Source organism: Acomys minous, assembly GCF_964271855.1.
Source record: "Acomys minous genome assembly, chromosome: 8".
Classification (NCBI taxonomy): domain Eukaryota; kingdom Metazoa; phylum Chordata; class Mammalia; order Rodentia; family Muridae; genus Acomys; species Acomys minous.
In genome coordinates, this window is record NC_140489.1 from 60,011,398 (window position 1) to 60,028,724 (window position 17,327).

At 44.1% G+C, this 17,327-nt stretch overlaps 1 protein-coding gene and 1 long non-coding RNA gene across 3 annotated transcripts in view; one reads left to right on the forward strand and one right to left on the reverse strand.

Moving 5' to 3' along the window:
* LOC311603331 overlaps positions 1 to 17,327 on the reverse strand; it is a 98,732-nt gene that overhangs the window by 54,215 nt on the left and 27,190 nt on the right. The gene's annotated exons all lie outside the window — the stretch shown is intronic.
* Positions 1 to 17,327, forward strand: part of LOC311603320 (uncharacterized protein) — a 42,414-nt gene that overhangs the window by 3,703 nt on the left and 21,384 nt on the right. For both annotated transcript variants that reach the window (XM_084792368.1, XM_084792369.1), the window contains exon 2: positions 15,775 to 15,896. In XM_084792368.1, coding sequence (XP_084648494.1) covers positions 15,775 to 15,896 — 122 coding nt within the window. The remainder of the gene's footprint in view (positions 1 to 15,774; positions 15,897 to 17,327) is intronic.

A 17,327-nucleotide genomic window follows, 5' to 3' on the forward strand; every position in this document is an offset into this window, starting at 1 on the left:
TTTTTTAAAAACAAGGTCCCATTATAGCCCAGGTTAGCCTTGAACTGGGCATCCTCCAAGTTCTCTCTTCCTCCAATTATAAATACTCTGGGTATTACAAGATATCCCATCTGTACCTGCCTATGTTATCAACCAAAACAAGAAGTATATTAGTATACTCACCTATTCTGGTAAATGATACATAACACACAAATTTCAACACATAAATGGTGAGTTGGTTTGTTTTGGCAGACTCTCATGTTTCCCTGACTGGCCTTGAATTCCCTGAATAGCTGAAGATGACCTTACACTTTTGATGCCCCTGAGTCTACTTCCCAACTACTATGATTTCAGGCCTCCTTGACCTGCCTAGTTTATGCAAGCCTAAAGGTAGAACCAGTAGAATTATTCTGGACCCATTTTCCTGCATGTCAAGATTTCATTTTTCTGGGGCTAGAGAGATGGCTCAGTGGTTAAAAGCGACACCTGCTCTTCCAGAGATCCTGAGTTCAATTCCCAGCAACCACTTGGTGGCTCACAACCATCTATAATGAGATCTGCTGTGCCCTCTTCTGTAAAGCACTCATATGTAATAAATAAAATAAATAAATCTTTTTTAAAAACAAAAGATTTCATTTTTCTTTATGGTTAAATAAAATTCCATTGCATGTATGTACCACGTTTTCTTTATCTATTTGTAAAAGCAAAAAGCAGATGTAACTGCCATCTTGGAGGCTTACTGCCTCTATCTGGCAGTAACCTAGGCCTAGTCCTGGAAGCTTCTAGCCTCCTTGCAATCTAATCTAAGCCTAGAATGTTTTCAGCCTCTGAAGCCTGCTGCTGAATCAGCTCTTTCTGAACTCTGGCTGGCTGGCTCAACTCAACTGTTCCGGCTCAAACTCCCTCTCCAAGCTGACTGATACAAACTGGCTTCTTTCAGCTTCTGACTAAATTGGTCTGCTTACCCTCAAACTAACTCTAGCAATCTGTTCTAATTTTCTGGCTCCTTCTCATTCTCCCACTTGTCTGTCTTCACTTGTATCTAGCTTGTTCTCTTCAACCTGTCTATAGAACCATCCCGGTAAAACTGCCTTCTCTCCTTTGTCTCCTCCTCACTCTTGCTCTCTCTGCTCTCTCAAATAGCTTCTCTTTCTTCTATTCTGGTGAGAATTGGCATATCCTATTTTGTGAAATCTTTTTCTCATTTATCACTTTTTCTGCCCCTCATTTAATTGGACATCACTTTCAAATGTGGGTGCTTCCTTCTACAAACTCACCTGACCGTCATTGCTTGAGATTAAGGGTGTGTCTGTATTCCAGCAAGAGGGACTAACAGTATGTGGCATGTCTGCATTCCAGCCAGATCACACAGACCTTTATATCTATCTGTTCATCTGTTGATGGACATCTATAGGGACTCCATTTCTTACGTATTATGAGTAGTGGAGACCTGAGCAGGAGTGTGCCTCCATCTGTGGTATCTTGACATAGAGTCCTTGGGGAGTGGTGTAGCTGCGATATATGATAGTTATTTTTGTACACTGTGAAGCACCTCCATACTGACTTCTGTAGTAGCTGTACCAGTTTCATTCCCATCAGTGTCTGTAAGTATTCCTGAGGCTGGAGAGATGGCTCCAAGGTTAAGAGCACTGGCTCTCTGAGAGGACCTGCGTTCAATTCCCAGTACCCACATGGCAGCTCATAACTGTCCCTAATCTGACACCCTCACACAGACATACATGTAATATACAAAAAATAATAATAATAATTTTAAATACAATAAAATGTATTTGCCGAAAAGAATTCCTTTTCCTCATGTCCTCAGTAGCATTTGTTATGGTTTGCTGTTGCTATGCTAGCTGTTCTATAGGAGGAATTGGAATCTCAAAGCAGTTTTCATTTGCATTTCAAATATTAGTCATTTGTGCTTCTTCCTTGGAGAAGTCTATTCAGTTAATTAGCCCATTTATTGACAATGATTTGGTTTTGGTGTTTAGTTTTTGAAGTTCTTACGTATTTATCCCATCTCTAATAGAGAGTTGGGAAGGCTTTTTCCCCATTGTGTAGCCTGTTTTGTCGTTGTTTGTTTGTTTTGGGGGTTTTGTTGTGTGTTTTTTAAGATAGGTTTCTTGGTGTAACAGAGCCCTTGCTATCCTGCACTCACCAGGCTGGCCTCAAATACAGAGCCTGTCTCTGCCCCCAAGTACTGAGATTAAAGGTATGCACCACTACACTTCCCCCATCCCTTTTGAGACCCTACCCACCCGAAAAAAAGTGTAGCCTAAACCAGGCGTAGTGGTGCATGCCTTTAATCCCAGCACTCGGGAGGCAGAGGCAGGCGGATCGCTGTGAGTTCGAGGCCAGCCTGGTCTACAAAGTGAGTCCAGGATGGCCAAGGCTACACAGAGAAATCCTGTCTTGAGAAAAAAAAAAGTGTAGCCTAGTACTCTGTATGTAGCCCAGGTTGGCCTCACACTCAGAGACTCGCCTGCCTCGGCCTTTCGTGTGCTACTATTAAAGATCTGGGCTACTGTGCCCAACCCAGCGTTAGCTATGTTGTTTTATCATTCCAGCAGCAATGTATGAATAATCCAGGTTCTCCATATTTTCTATGTGATTACCAGTATTCTTGACTTTAACTATTTAGAATCTGCAGTGACATATTAGTCACTTTTTTAATCACTTAGGGATCAAATAGGACTGAGGAGGCTGAGACAGAAGAATCATAAAGAAGTTAAGGCCGGTTTTCAGTTGTTATTTAATTTATAGTGAAATGTCAAACACCATTAAAGGGGACTGTGTGGTAGTTTATCAGTTGAGGGCCTGGATTTAACAAGAAGTTGAGAAGTCTGGGGAATCTATGAGAATGAATCCGTAGTGTGTGTTATTCTTTTAACTGATACTGTCAGGCTCTACAGGTGGTGCATGAACACCCACACTCCATGGGAGAGGTGTCTCTTTTCTCCTTCCCTTCAGTTACCATGTGTTTGTCAAGTCTCTTCATGTTTGTTTGTTTGTTTTTGTGATAAGGTCTTATTTCTCTGCTTTAAGCAGTTTCCCTAAGAGTGTGTTCCAGGCTTGGAACTTTGTCATAATAAAAACTATATTTGTGCTGGGCATGGTGGCACCACACCTGTAATCCCAGTACTTGGGGGGCAGGGGCAGATGATCTCTGTGAGTTCAAGGTCAGCCTGATCTACAGAGTAAGTCTAGGACAGTCAAGTTTGAAACCCTGTCTCAAAAAACAAACAAAATTTTAAAACCTATATTTGTGTCACACGTTTTACTGTGATCACATGCATCTTAAAATATCATTTATTCTTATTCCTACTTTGACTTTCAGTGCTAAGTTGAGTAATAATGTTAAAAATGGACATCTCCTTGTCCCCAGTCTTCCATCATTAAATATAACATTAGCTGCAGAGGTTTCCTTGTAGGTACCTGGGCACCCCTTTCTTCTTTTTAGCTGTTGACTCAGTCTTTTCTACAAGAACAGAAGACACCTTCCTGGATCACCTTGTGTGGCTAACCTGCCCTTCACTGATGAGAGAAGGCAAAACCAGCCTCTTGTGCTTTGTGGTACTGGGCAGCTGATGAGGCGATGGCGGTGCACCGAGGGCCTGGAGACAGCAGGCTCCACGGGTGCTAGATCGGCCTCCACTGCCCAGTGTGGAGTGGGGGTTGGGACTCCTCGTAGTCTCTGCTATTCTTTTCTCTGTCTCTGGCCACACAAGCTTTTCTTAGGCTTATGCGTTTGTTGTTTTTGTCCTGTTCTGTTTTGTTTTATGTGTATGCTTATGGCGGTTCTAGCTTGCAGGCCTCTATTACCCTGTATAGGCTATGTTTAAGATTTTCAAACAGTTTACCAGAGTGTACCTCCTCTGATTCTGCAGTAACTAAACAGTTGGCTTTCTATCTAGTTTTTTTTTTTTTTAAGTTCTTTTGTGATGACTGTCGGATTGCTCATGGGACATTTTGTTGTAGTTAGAAGAGAGCAAGGGAAAGTTCATCTTGTCTGGGACCAGAAGTCTCCTTAATGACAGGGCTGCATAATAAGTATCATATGACCTAGTACTTACACACTGTAATGAATTAAAGGTGAGCAAGGGGGATGATAATAGGTCACCAAGGAGCTGTGTGTGTAGGAGACAACGTGTAAAACAACCGAGGTGCACCTAGCGCAAAAATATTAGGGAATAATGAGAGTAGAAAATGGGAAGTTGACTTACACCTTTTGGAATGGCTATTAAGAAAAAGGTCGAAAATGTCGGGTTGGCAAAATGTGAAGAGGGCTATTGTTGTATACTGTTGGTAGGAATGTAAATTAGTACATCCACTTTGGAAATTGGTATTGAGGTGTGGGTCCCCCAGCACTGATTGGCACCAGCGGTCTCAGGCTGTGGAGGAGATAGCTGGGAGCAGTGGCTCAGGCAGTGGGGAGTATGAACGACCCATGAGACTGAGAGGACAGCCCGTTTATTGACGTCATGGGGCTAGCTTTCATAGCTCAAGTGGGGGCGGGGCAAAAGAACAAGGGAGGAAATGTGCCTAATTTGCTTATACGGACATGACTGAAGACAGGCAAACACTAATGACCAATTCAAATACCAAGGCCTTTGAGAGGCCGTGCTGCAACACTTTCTAAGCATTTCATTGGCAGACCACCAGTCACTGATTTCTGAGAAGCAAGTTCTCTGTCAGGGAAACAGAAGTTTAACTGACTCTAACATGACATGGCCTCTGTCCCTATGGGGTCGAGTAGGCCCAGGCCTGATTTGGGTATGGAGCAGCCCCACTCCTGCTGTGCTCTCTGAGACAAGTCTGGGGTATGACCATCTCCCTCATCTGGCTTGGGAACCCACATTTCCCCGTATGTTTTTTATAATGGGGCCATAACATCATATGTGCCAGCATAATCTGCAGGAATAGCTTGATACTGTATGAGAACTTGGTTAGCTGTAACTTTGGCTATATTAGTAACTTGATTTTTAAGAAACTGTATAAGACATGGAGTGAGAAGGCCTTATTGGGGCATAGAGGGCTCAGTGGCTGCGATGGGGCCCATCAGGGGTAAGAGCCAGGCAAATAGTGGGTTGGAGTACAAGGGGCAGGATCATTGAAGGCGTATTGGGACCTCATATTGCTGCAGAGGTCTCGAGGATCTTAATATTCTGTTCAACCAGTCCTTATTCGTTTCCATAGAAACAGCATTCCTCCCACAGGATGACACAAGTCCCCCACCCTGTTCTGCTGTCAAGAAGTCCAGAGCCCTTCTGTTTTGTAATACCACCCCGGCAAGGGTGGCCATTTGTCATTGGAGGGCATCCAGACTATCTGTGATGGCGGCCAAAGCTTGATCTAGTTTGTCTTTGAAGTCCCCAGCCAGGAGGTGGGTCTGTACCAGTGCCACTCCAGCAGTTCCCCCTGCTCCTGATGACAGGGTGAGTCCTAGTTTCACCAACAGAGGGATGAAAATCTTTCTTTTGTCTCTTGAATTTTGGAGCAGGAGGGCCACTTCTTCCTCCTCATAAAACCTGGGGAATAACTATGGCAGGAACACCACAGTCTTTCCTTGTTGAGTTGGTGCAGGGACTAGAGATCCCTCCACACCAGAGGAACAAGGGAAGGTTGACACATCTGATAGTGACAACCCTGCCATCCATCATGTAGTGGGCATAGGGCAGTCTACACGGGGTGAAAGGATGGGGCGCTTCAAAGAGGGGCATTTCTTGTAAAAGTTGGTTAAAGGTGGAGCTTAGGTTTGAGGAAGGGGTCAGTTAATGTAGTGTTAGCTGGTGCCACAACTATAAGGGGCCTCAGAAAGGAGGCACAGAAGAAACCCTGTCTTGACAAAACACGATAGATACATACATCGATGAGCTGTCTGTTGTAAAGGGGTACGTGGGTGACATCTACCAGAAGGCAGTGACCTCGAGGCCTGGGGGTTAACTCCCATTTGTTGTATTGCAGGGGTGGTAATTAGTGAGGCGCCTGAGCTGCAAGTTGTGATCCAATGTAGTTGGTTAGATGGAATATGGGGGAATCAAGACTAATCTAAGCTGAACATGGGTGCCTCAGTGAAAGGTCTCTCCTTGTTCAGGAGTGACTACAAAAATTCCCATCGAGGCAACGGCGGATCTAAGGACCAGATAGGGAGTATGCGATCAGACTTGCTGGACAAAGAGAGGAGCAGTCCTCCGTTGAGTCAAATTGGAAACTGATGAGCAGAGGGGAGCGCAGATCTTTATCTAGCTGGACAAAGCTTCTGGCGTGCCAGGGGAGTAGGTTAACAACATACACACTGTCAGAAAATACGTTGAAAGGGCCGTCTTTTTCTTTAAGGGTCATATAGATTGCATGAGAGTTCCCTGAACTTGGGGGAGCAGCCAGGGAGCTCTCAGAAATGTATAGTTAGTGGGTTCATCTCCTGGGGTAGAGAAGCATGGCTGAAGGTCCCCCACTTTCTCCCCTCCATCTTCACTGAAGACAGCCATGTCCCTTCCTAGCTTTATCACAGAGGCCAGGGCATCAACCTCTGTTAGGATTCTGGGAATGCCTCCAGTAGGAGAGTGGAGCCATTCCAAAACTCCCTGAAGCGTACATAGGGCCCACACGCTGGTGGAGGAGGGCTGAGTGTGAGGAGGTGGACAGCTTTGTCTGCAAAGGGCTTGTTTGAGCTCAGAGGTGAATGTTTGAGGGGCAGGGAATTTTATTTCCTTTTAGGAGGTCAAAAAGAGGCTGTTAGGGATAGGCAGCGATGGCCGGAGCCAGTTGAGGTTTCCCAAGAAACTCTGGAGGTTGACATTTAACATATGGGGGAATGTTAGAGTGTGTTTATGAAGACAGACTGAGGTTAAGGAAATTTCCACCCCCAAGAAGGGGATGGCGGAATGAGTCGTATCTTGTTTGAGGCTATTTTGAACCCCACTTTTGTTAGTGAGAGGACAAGTAAATCTTTAAGGTCATAATGTAAATTTTTTTTTTAATTTCTCCAGGCCAAGATATCATTCATATAGTGGTAAATGTGTGTCTCCTTGTCTAAATATGGTTTCAGGGCTGCAGCAACCATATGCTGGCTTATAGTGAGGACTCTCCATTCATATCTGAAGGCTGGCCCAGAGTTGTTAATTTGGGGGCTTGAAAAAGTGAAATGTTAAAAAAAAATAATAATAAAAAATAAAAAAGCCAGCTGGGCTTGGTGGCGCATGCCTTTAATCCCAGCACTTGGGAGACAGAGGCAGGCGGATCACTGTGAGTTCGAGGCCAGCCTGGTCTACAAAGCGAGTCCAGGACAGCCAAGGCTACACAGAGAGACCCTGTCTCGAAAAACCAAATAAAAAATAAAAAAATAAAAAATAAAAAAGCCGGGTGGTGATAGTGCATGCCTTTAATTCCAGCGCTTGGGAGGCAGAGGCTGGTGGATCTCTGTGAGTTCGAGGCCAGCCTGGACTACAGAACGAGTTCCAGGACAGCCAAAGCTGTTTGGGGTGTGAGCCTTCTAAAGTTTAGTGACCCATAAGATTTTATGGGTTTTCCTTCATTGTCAGGGCTGAGGGTTGCCCTTTTTGGAGGCTTGCCGTCTTTATGATGTGTGGGATGCTTTCTTTTTTCTTTCTTTTTTTTTTGTTTTGTTTTGTTTTTTGTTTTTCAAGACAGGGTTTCCCTGTGTAGCCTTGGCTGTCCTGGACTCGATTTGTAGACCAGGCTGGCCTTGAACTCACAGCGATCCACCTGCCTCTGCCTCCCAAGTGCTGGGTCTAAAGGCATGCACCACCACCACCCGGCCAATGGGATGCTTCCTTTTTTGATCTTTTTTCTTTTCTTTTTCTTTTTGGCTTTTCCTAAACAAGGTTTCTCTGTGTAGCCTGGCTGTCCAAACAAGACTGGCCTCGAACTCACAGTGACCTGCTGCCTGTTGCAGTTAACTTATCAGTATAGCCTATAATGTTTATTATACAGCCTATAATTATTATTATGGCAGTATTTTCTAACCTGCTAGCAATCAATGAAACACAGACACCAGTTATATTTTAAAATAGCCTTAGTTAACCTGGGGCAGGACCGATATTAATCCCCTAAACTACTTCCCATAGTGGGTCAGGTATGGGATACCTGTCCCAGTCCCATGCCATCTGCTTCTAATAATTTCTATCAAGCTACCTCCCATCCAGAATCCCAAATATTTGCTTATCATCATCATCTGGGCCAAATCTCCATCCATGCCAGCCATGTGCTTCTTCCTCCTTCCTGCCCTTCCTCTCCGATCTCTCCTTTCTCCCAAGATTCTGTCTTCCCAAAACTCAGGAGCCCTAGCCATGCCTGTCCCATTTGCCCTACCCAGGTGTCCCAGGTGTGATGGCTTTTTATTGGTCAAACAGGATTAAGCTCTTAGGCAAGGTACAAACAATATCCATCCAAGTATATCAGACCAACCTCCAACACCTGTCTCTGCCTCCCTGAGTGCTGGGATTACAGGTATGTGCCACCATGCCTGAAAGCAATGTTCTTTTTTTGTTTTGTTTTTGTTTTTGTAGACAGGGTTTCTCTGCGTAATAGCCCTGGCTATCCTGGAACTCTCTTTGTAGACCAGGCTGACCTCAAACTCACAGATCCGCCTGCCTTTGCCTCCCCAGTGCTGGGATTAAAGGCATGCCCACCATGCCTGGCCATAATGTTTATTATTTAAACCCTGACATGCCAGCCGGTCATGCCTTTCCAAATTATGCTTTTAAGGACTTCTCTAGCCCTATATAGGATCAAGGATTTTATGTTGTAGACTCCTTTTTGTTCTAAGAACAAAATCAAAGAGTGGTTCCTCGGGCTTCTGCCAGAGGAAGAGAAACTAGGAATCCCCATCTTGGTATTGGGGGGTGGGGGTATGTGATCCGAGACATGAAGGACACAGAGGTGTACTTGATCCAAGTACCCCAGAGTTGGGTAGCCTCTTATGCTCCTGTGGAGAAGTTAACTTGGCTGAAAAGCTCATTGAAGCGTAAAGGATATTTTGTTGGTTTTTATTTCTCCCCCCCCCCCCCGATTTTTTGGAGGCATTCACACTCTCACTGAAGGAATGGGGCTAGGCAAGGAAGACTAACAGATGTTACGCCAGCCCTGTTGTGTAGTAAGGGCAGTACAAAGGCTCAGGAAAATGGATTTTGTCCTTCCATGTCCAGCAGATACCTCTACTTTGTTGGGTCCTCTACTGAGACGCTCCTGCCCCGTCGAGCATGAAGCTGGAAGTGCACTCTCGCGGTAGAAGAGGGTAAAGCTCCGAGTCAAGGAACTCAGGCCTCAGGGCCCTCAGCCAGGCTGCACCGAGGGCCTGGCCTGATTTGGTAATGGAGGCTGGCTCGGAGCTTCAAAACCGAGAGAGACAGGTGTGAGCCCGGTTTTGTCTAGGCAGACAAAATAGCCGGCTGCTTCAGGAACAGCCAGCCTCTTGCAGGCACTGCGGGAGGCCGAGCAGTGGTGGGAAAATGGTGGCAGCAATCCAACGCCAGGAATGGCAAAAGTGACTCTTGGCTGACCGACCAGCAACCAAGCCCCCGGGTCCAGCGATGAATTCTCTGGGGAGAAGGGCAGCCCTTGTTTCCCCCAGAATAAATGGCGAGTGTCAGACAATCTTTGATGAAACAGATGATGCTGGCTTCCTTGTTTCCTGTGAAACAAGGATTTACACACCTTGGGCAGTGGGAGGGGTTTGGTTTTGGGTTGTTTTTTTTTTTCGAGACAGGGTTTCTCTGTGAAGCCCTGCCTGTCCTGTGCTCCTGCCTCTGCCTCCCTGAGTGCTGGGATTACAGCCTTAGATTTGTTGTTGTTGTTGTTGTTGTTGTTGTTGTTGTTGTTCAGTGGGAGGGTTTTTGAGGATGAATGTGTTTGATTCTCTGGGGCTAGGGATGCCAGGGATACTCATTTGCATAGAGTTAACACAGTCCTATCAGGAGAAGGGAACAGAGGCCTCCTTTAGCTACAGGTGGGAGAAGATCTCCAGGCACAGTTATAGGTCATTTGCTTTAGTATAGGGTGAGTGTTTCCAGGAATCCCCAGGTGCTCGCTGAAAGGGTTTCTTATCAGGAAAGGGTTGGGCTTTTAATCTCCCTGAGGCCTATGTGACATTCCTTAGAAGACCTGGGGTTTCCCAGATTAGGCAGAGAGGGAAACCAGCTGAGAAAGGGAATCTGTCATCTTCTACTGAGCTCAGAGGCATTCCAGAAATGCCAGACTTCCACCTTAACAGCAGAGTCCCACAGGTTAGACTTCCCAAAGGACTGTGGCTGGCCCTTCTGAAATGGCTGTCACATGGCTTAAAAGGTGTTTGTTCTAATTGGTAATTGAATAAATGTGAATTAAAACCACCAAGTTTGTTTTTATGACTCCATCCAATGCTGTGGAAGGAAGTTCGATGAAATATATGTTCTTTGTTGTTGTTTTGAGTTAGGAACTTGCTGTTCGTCCCAGGCTGTCCTAGAACCCTTGCTGCCCTGCCTCGGCCTCCCAGTGGTAGAGAGGGGAGAGAAGAGTGCTGAGCTTAAAGGCAGGTGCCGCCATGCCCACCGCCTCCCATTCTTACTCATATCTATCAGCAATGTATGCTCAATTTTCTTAACCACTATATTTTATTAACAACTTAGTGACCAAGTATATGGTCACTTATAACCCAACTAACCAAAACAATAGGAAATGAGGATTAATGGACACAATAACAAAACTGTAAGGATATCAGTTCCAAGGAACGATTATCCTGGCACAATCAGCAGGATTTCTTCTGCTGGAACCTGGAGTAACCAGAACCCAGAACTTCAGCAGGAGCTGGAGCCCCAAAGCCTTCCCTCAAGCGGTTCTCTCTAGGAGTGTCTCAAAGTGTAGCAATGAACAGCCAAAACTATCCCAAGTCTCAAAAAAAAAAAAAAAAAAAAACCCCGCCTCCAGTTCTCGGCTCATTTATATAGCTCCTCCCAGAGTCTGTTCACGGGATCTTTTCAGCTGGCAACAATCAAGCTCCCGCACAAGGTGGTCAGGTCTTCTAGTGGATTAACCTCACCTGTTCTCTCACAAGACCGTTCTGATCCCACACTTGGAATCCTAAAAAACAGGTTTATCTCTCCTTCAGAGCAACTTAGTACATCATTCAGGAAATTTGAAAGTACACTGTAAAAGCCTTGTTGAATACTTGAGTAAGTAACACTCAGGGCTGAAGGACTGCTTGCATCGTTTGTACCACACAAGTGCTTACACAGACTTATACACATGCACAAATAAGTAAGATGTAATTTAACTTTTTAAAAAGCTGGGCACGGTGGTGTATCCCTTAAATCCCAGCACTCAGAATGCAGAGAGATCTCTGTGAATTCAAGGTCAGCCTGGTCTACATAATGAATTTTAACCTTAGAGCTACATGTTCAGACCCTGTCTCAAAAAAAAAAAATTTTTTTTTTAATTTAGTATATAGTATTCTGCCTGTGTGCCAGAAGAGGGTACCAGATCTCATTATAGATGGATACGAACTACCATGTGGTTGCTGGGAATTAAACTCAGGACCTCTGAAAGAGCAGCCAGCAGAAGCGTTCCTAACCTCTGAGCCATCTCTCCAGCTCATAAGTAAAATTTTTGACGGATAATAATTTGTTTTTCCGACAGTTTGATTATGTTGCCTCACACCAACTATAAACTCATGGGTTCAGGCAATCCTCTGGAATAGGTAGAGTCACACCTGTGTGCCACCAAGCCTAGCTTCAACAAATTTAGTTTCTTAGAGTAAATATTTAATAGTAAAGTGAATTCAAAGGCCAGAGAGACGGCTTAGTGCTAAAGAATCTGCTGCCAAGTTCCACCCTGAGTTCCGTCCCTGGGACGCACATGCTAGGAAAGCACACTTGTCCTCTGACCCCACAAATGCACAGCATGGCAGTGTACCATCAATAAATAAATGTGTAAGAAATACTTTAAAATGATTTCCAGTTTTACGTACTTCCATAATATATCAGTTGCCTTTCTGATATTTTTATAGCTATTATCGCGAGAAGATGATCCCCTAGTTAGTCTTTTTTTTTTTGTTTTGTTTTGTTTTTTGGTTTTTTAAGACAGGGTTTCTCTGTGTAGCCTTGGCTGTCCTGGACTCGCTTTGTAGACCAGGCTGGCCTCGAACTCACAGCGATCCGCCTGCCTCTGCCTCCTGAGTGCTGGGGTTAAAGGCGTGCGCCACCACGCCCGGCTCTTAGTCTTTTCAAACGCTATGTCCTAACCACTATAAATAATATGAATTTTACTCATCTTGGCTAAAAACTTTCTTTTGAAGTCTGAAAGTTTCTGTTAACAATTATGAATCAGGGACAGTGAATAAAGAAAACACTTGGGACAGAATAAGAACATTTAGGAAAATACATAAACAAAACTAACTTGTCAAATTGGGCATGTTTTAATTTTGATTAGGAAATTAGTACATTTTAAATTTTGTTTCAGATATGTGGAGGGCGGGTGGGTATAGGCACTGGTGGGAGCTCAGGGCTGGGAGCTGGAGTAATAGGTGGCTTAGGGTGTGGGAACTGAACTTGGGTTCATGCAAGGATGGTATATGTAGCCAGGCGTGGTGGCAGACGCCTTTAATCCCAGCACTTGGGAGGCAGAGGGAGGCAGATCGCTGTGAGTTCCAGGCCAGCTTGGTCTACAAAGTGGGTCTAGGACAGCCAAGGCTACACAGAGACCCTGTCTCGAAAAACAAAAAACAACAACAACAAAAGGGGAAGCTGGACATGGTGGTAATACACACATTTAATTCTGGCACTCAGGAGGCAAAGGCAGGTGGATCTTTATAAGTTCGAGGCCAGCCAAGGGTGCAAAGTGAGACCCTGTCTTTAAAAAAACAAAAAGATAATTGTGTGCTATTTTACAATAAAATGGCTCTAGAAAATAATGACATATGTTTTATTTGAGGTTTTTGTTGTTGTTGTTGTTGTTTTCCCCAAGACAGGGTTTTCTTGTGTAGTCCTGGCTGTCCTGGAACTCACTCTGCAGACCAGACTGGCCTCGAACTCACAGAGATTCGCCTGCCTCTGCCTCCCTGAGTGCTGGCATTACAAGCATGCCAGGCTATGACATACATTTTAAAAAGCTAGAATAAAGGATTTTGAATGTTTTCACCATAAAGAAATATCAAATGTATAGGAGATACTTCTGACCTGATTTAAATATTGAATAATATAGACATGTATTAGAATATCTCATTGCTCTGTATATTATACAGTTTTTATGTTTTATCTATATGTTGATTTTTATTGTTTTTACAAAAAGATCGTAGGCTGGGGAGACGGCTCAGTGGGTGAAGCGCTTGCTATGTAAACATGAGAACCTGATGGATCACCAGTGCCCACTAAGAAATGGCATGGCAGCAGGTGCCTGTAATCCCAGTGCTGGGGAGGTGGAGAGAAAGGATCCCTGGGATTTGCTGGCAAGCGGGTCTAGCTGAATTGACACGCTCCAGATTCAGTGAGAGACCATGCCTCAAAACTTAAAAGGAGAGAGTGACTGACAGGCAAAGATCATGACCTAAGTTTTGGGGGATGCAGAAATGGAGAAAATAGACATTCCCTTCAAGATGTCCTTGACTTGCTTCTAGAACTATTTATTTTTCTGTCCCTTCCTGATTTGATGCTGGGGATCAAAAACAGGGCATTGCACCCTCTAAGCATATGTTCAGCCACTCAGCTTTGCCCTTAATCCCCACAGCATTTGGGTTTTGTTTTTTGGGGGGTTTGTTTTTGGTTTTTGAGATAGTTTCACATGTAGCCCTAGCCAGCTTCAAAGGCAACAGTCTTCCTGCCTCAGGCTTCCTGAGAGCTAAGCCCATAGAAATACGACCCACCATGTCTGGCGTCATCATGGCTCCTTTTAACAGTAAGAAAGACAGCACCCTGTGTTCCTTATGCCCTAGCAAGAACTCATAATTACAATAGTCTTTTCAGAGAAAGGTAAAATACTTTGTTTTCCAATCTACCATTTCATTCAGTCTTTCCCATTTAGCATCCTGGAGAGAAGCTGGCTTCTTCAGAGTGCTTCATTCAGATTCTTAGACTCACCAAGATAGGAAATATCTTTTCTTCAAGGTTGCCAAATACAAATAGCCAAAACACTAATATAATTCTTGATTGTTTCGTAGTTCTTCTTGCTGTATGTCGTTCATTTTATATATGTGTAATAATATAAATGTATATGAAAAAATAAAAAATTATTTAAAATAAAACTTTAAAAGAATGCTTCATTTCCAGATAAATTATGTTCTGTCTTAGATTGTCTTTGAACTACTTACAAACGATACAGTTTAACTCATAGAAAGTGGAAACTACAGAAACATGGATACTATTTTGTACCCTTACCTAGACAGGCTCCCTGTCACTCTTTTACTCTATCTTTGCATCTTTATTTCCGCCCTTTTACAAGACCATTCAGATATTGGCCACAGCCTTTGAGAATCTGCTGTGTGATGCCTGGAGAGATGGCTCAGGGGTTAATAGCACTTGTTGCCCTTCCAGAGGACCCGGGCTCAGTCCCCAGTACCCACATGGCAGCTCACAACCAAATGTCCAGTTCCAAGGGATTTGATGCCCTCTTCTGTCCTCCTTGGGCACACACATGGTACTCATACGTTCATGCAGCAAAACACTCATCACATAGAGCAAATAAATATTTTTTAAGGAAATATGCTATTTTAGGCAGGCTTTGAAACAACTGTAATCACAATACTTAAGAAGGCTGAAGCAGGGGGATTGCTATGAGTTCAAGGCCTATCTGACCTCAGAGTAGACCTCATAATATGTGTGTGTTAATTTTTCCTCTTGTGCTATAGTGCACCAGAGCAGCAGTCGGTGTCAGTATTACTCTTGTTTATTAGGTTTATATTTTGAGGCTGGGTCTTATGTAGCCTGGGCCAGCCTCAGAGTCACCATGTAGCCAGTGAGAACCTTAAGTTGTGATCTTTCCTGCTTCTTGGAGTTACAGGCACATGGTACCCCATCTTGTTTACGCATTGCTACGATCAACCCGAGGCCAGTACAAGTAGCCGAGAACTCTACCGCCTGGCTTCAGGGCTGCCCTATTGTGTTCACGGCTTGAAGAATGCATTTTATTGGAGTCTGGATGTTCAGATGAAGGCTGTCAGTCTTCTGAGTAATCCTTGAACAATACCTCCAAATTTTCTAAGATTCACTCCGTCAAAAGATAAAATACTTTATTATTTGTTAGTGGGTTTAACACCCTGAAAACCAAGAGAGTACTATTCATGAATATAAAGAAAGAAGTTTAAATTTTAAAACTACTTCTCTTCAACATCTACAAAGTGAGTTCCAGGACAGCTAAGGCTACACTACACACAGAAAAACCTGGCCCCGAAAAAACAAAAACTGAAAACTACATATTTCCTTGCATCTTTGTTTTTATTTGATGATGAGTTTGGAGAAAGAAACAATGTATTTTATTTGTAAAGTGTGCTTTTTATTTATTTGATGTATGTGCAGGTCTGTGCACATGTTAGGACGCCAGGGCCAGCTTGTGGGAGTTCTTCACTCCCTCGTGTGGCTTCCAGGGGTTGAGCTGACTCATCATGCTTCTTTAAGAAGTGTCTCTACCCACTGAGCCATCTCGGCAGCCTGAGAGAGTCACCGTCTTAAATGGAACTCGGATTAGAGCTGACATGCCAGTGTGTAGACGGCTTCTCTACTAGGAAATGCACCATCCGTAATCTCTCAGTCTAGGTATGAGTGTAAGAACAGGGGCTATTTCTTTTTCCCTTTTACTCTTTTTCAGGGGATTTTGATGAATTCACTGAAGATAACAATGACATTATGTTGAAGAACATAGCCGACGACCTTCGGAACTGCTTGCCTCTGGAAGCTGTGCTTTGCTCAGAACAGCTAGCCTTTCAAAAAGTAAATATGTTGAACTATTTTTATCCCACTCAAGAAGTCTGCTTCTCCTAACCGCACACTCTCTAAACTCACTAGTTTTAAATGCAGCTTTAAGCAGTTTTCCACTTGGGGTTTCAGTCATGCACCTCTTTCTTTTGAGGCTTTAACCTTTGGATTCCCCAGTACTATTTACTCAACAAGTATTTTTGTTTCTTTGGTTGGTTGGTTGGTTGGTTTGGTTTTTGAGACAGGGTTTCTCTATGTAACAGCCCAGGCTGACCTGGAACTAGTTCTGTAGTCCAGGCTGGCCTCGAAATCACAGAGATCCGCCTGCCTCTGCCTCCCCAAGTGCTGGGATTAAAGGTGTGTGCCACCACCAGCTCGGCTACTCAACAGGAGTTAACGGTCCAGCCTCTTCCATCTATAACACCTGAGTGGAGGAATGAAATCCCGCACTTGTTTTCCCAGGGGGAGGGGTTGATGGAGAGTATTGTTTGACTATTTGGTGGGTTGATAGGGTTTTTTTGCTTAGGTTTTGCTCTGTAGTACTGGCTGGCCTCAAAATTGAGGTCTCAGTCTTAAGTGCTGGTGTTACAGGTGTGTATCACCATACCTAGCCTTAAACCCAGAACATTTCAATAATACATGGACATTGTGAACATTTAACAATTATTAGAAAATACTCGGTCCTTCAGAATGGATCTCAGAAGAGCAAAGTAAACTGGGCAGTGGTGGCACATGCCTTTAATCCCAGCACTCAGAAGGCAGAGGCAGGTGGATCTCTGAGTTTGAGGCCAGCCTGTTCAGTGAGTTCCAGGACAGCCAAGCCGCCACCACCTGACTTAACTTACTTTGGAGACAGTTCTACTATAGCCTTGACTGGCCTACAACTCACTCTGTAGACCAGGCTGTCCTCAAACTCAGAGATCCACCTGCTTCTGAATACCAAGTGGTGGCATCAAGTCATATGCCACGTGTTCAGCCTGTTCTGTAATCTCCAGCCTGGCCTTGAATTTACTATATGGCTCCAGCTGGCCTCAAATTCAGGCATTCCTGCCCCGTCTTTCAAATGCTGGTATTACAAACAGAAACTATGATACCCACATCTAGAAACTTGAAGTTTTAATACTATCTTAGCAGTATTTTAGCAATTTGAATTTAGCAATACTATCTTAGCAATTTGAAAACTTGGCTTTCTGAGCAAAGATGTTTGGCCAAGTGTCGTTTTATTTGTTTTGGTTTTTTGAAACAGGGTTTCCCTGTGTAGACTTGGCCATCCTGGACTCACTTTGTAGACCAGGCTGGCCGCAAACTCACAGTGATCCACCTGTCTCTGCCTCCCGAGTGGCAGGATTAAAGGCGTGCGCCACCATGCCCTTGCCAGGTATCTTGATGGTGATTGACATGTAAGACTCAAAGTTAGACCTCAGCAATGTTTTGTGTCCTTCCAGA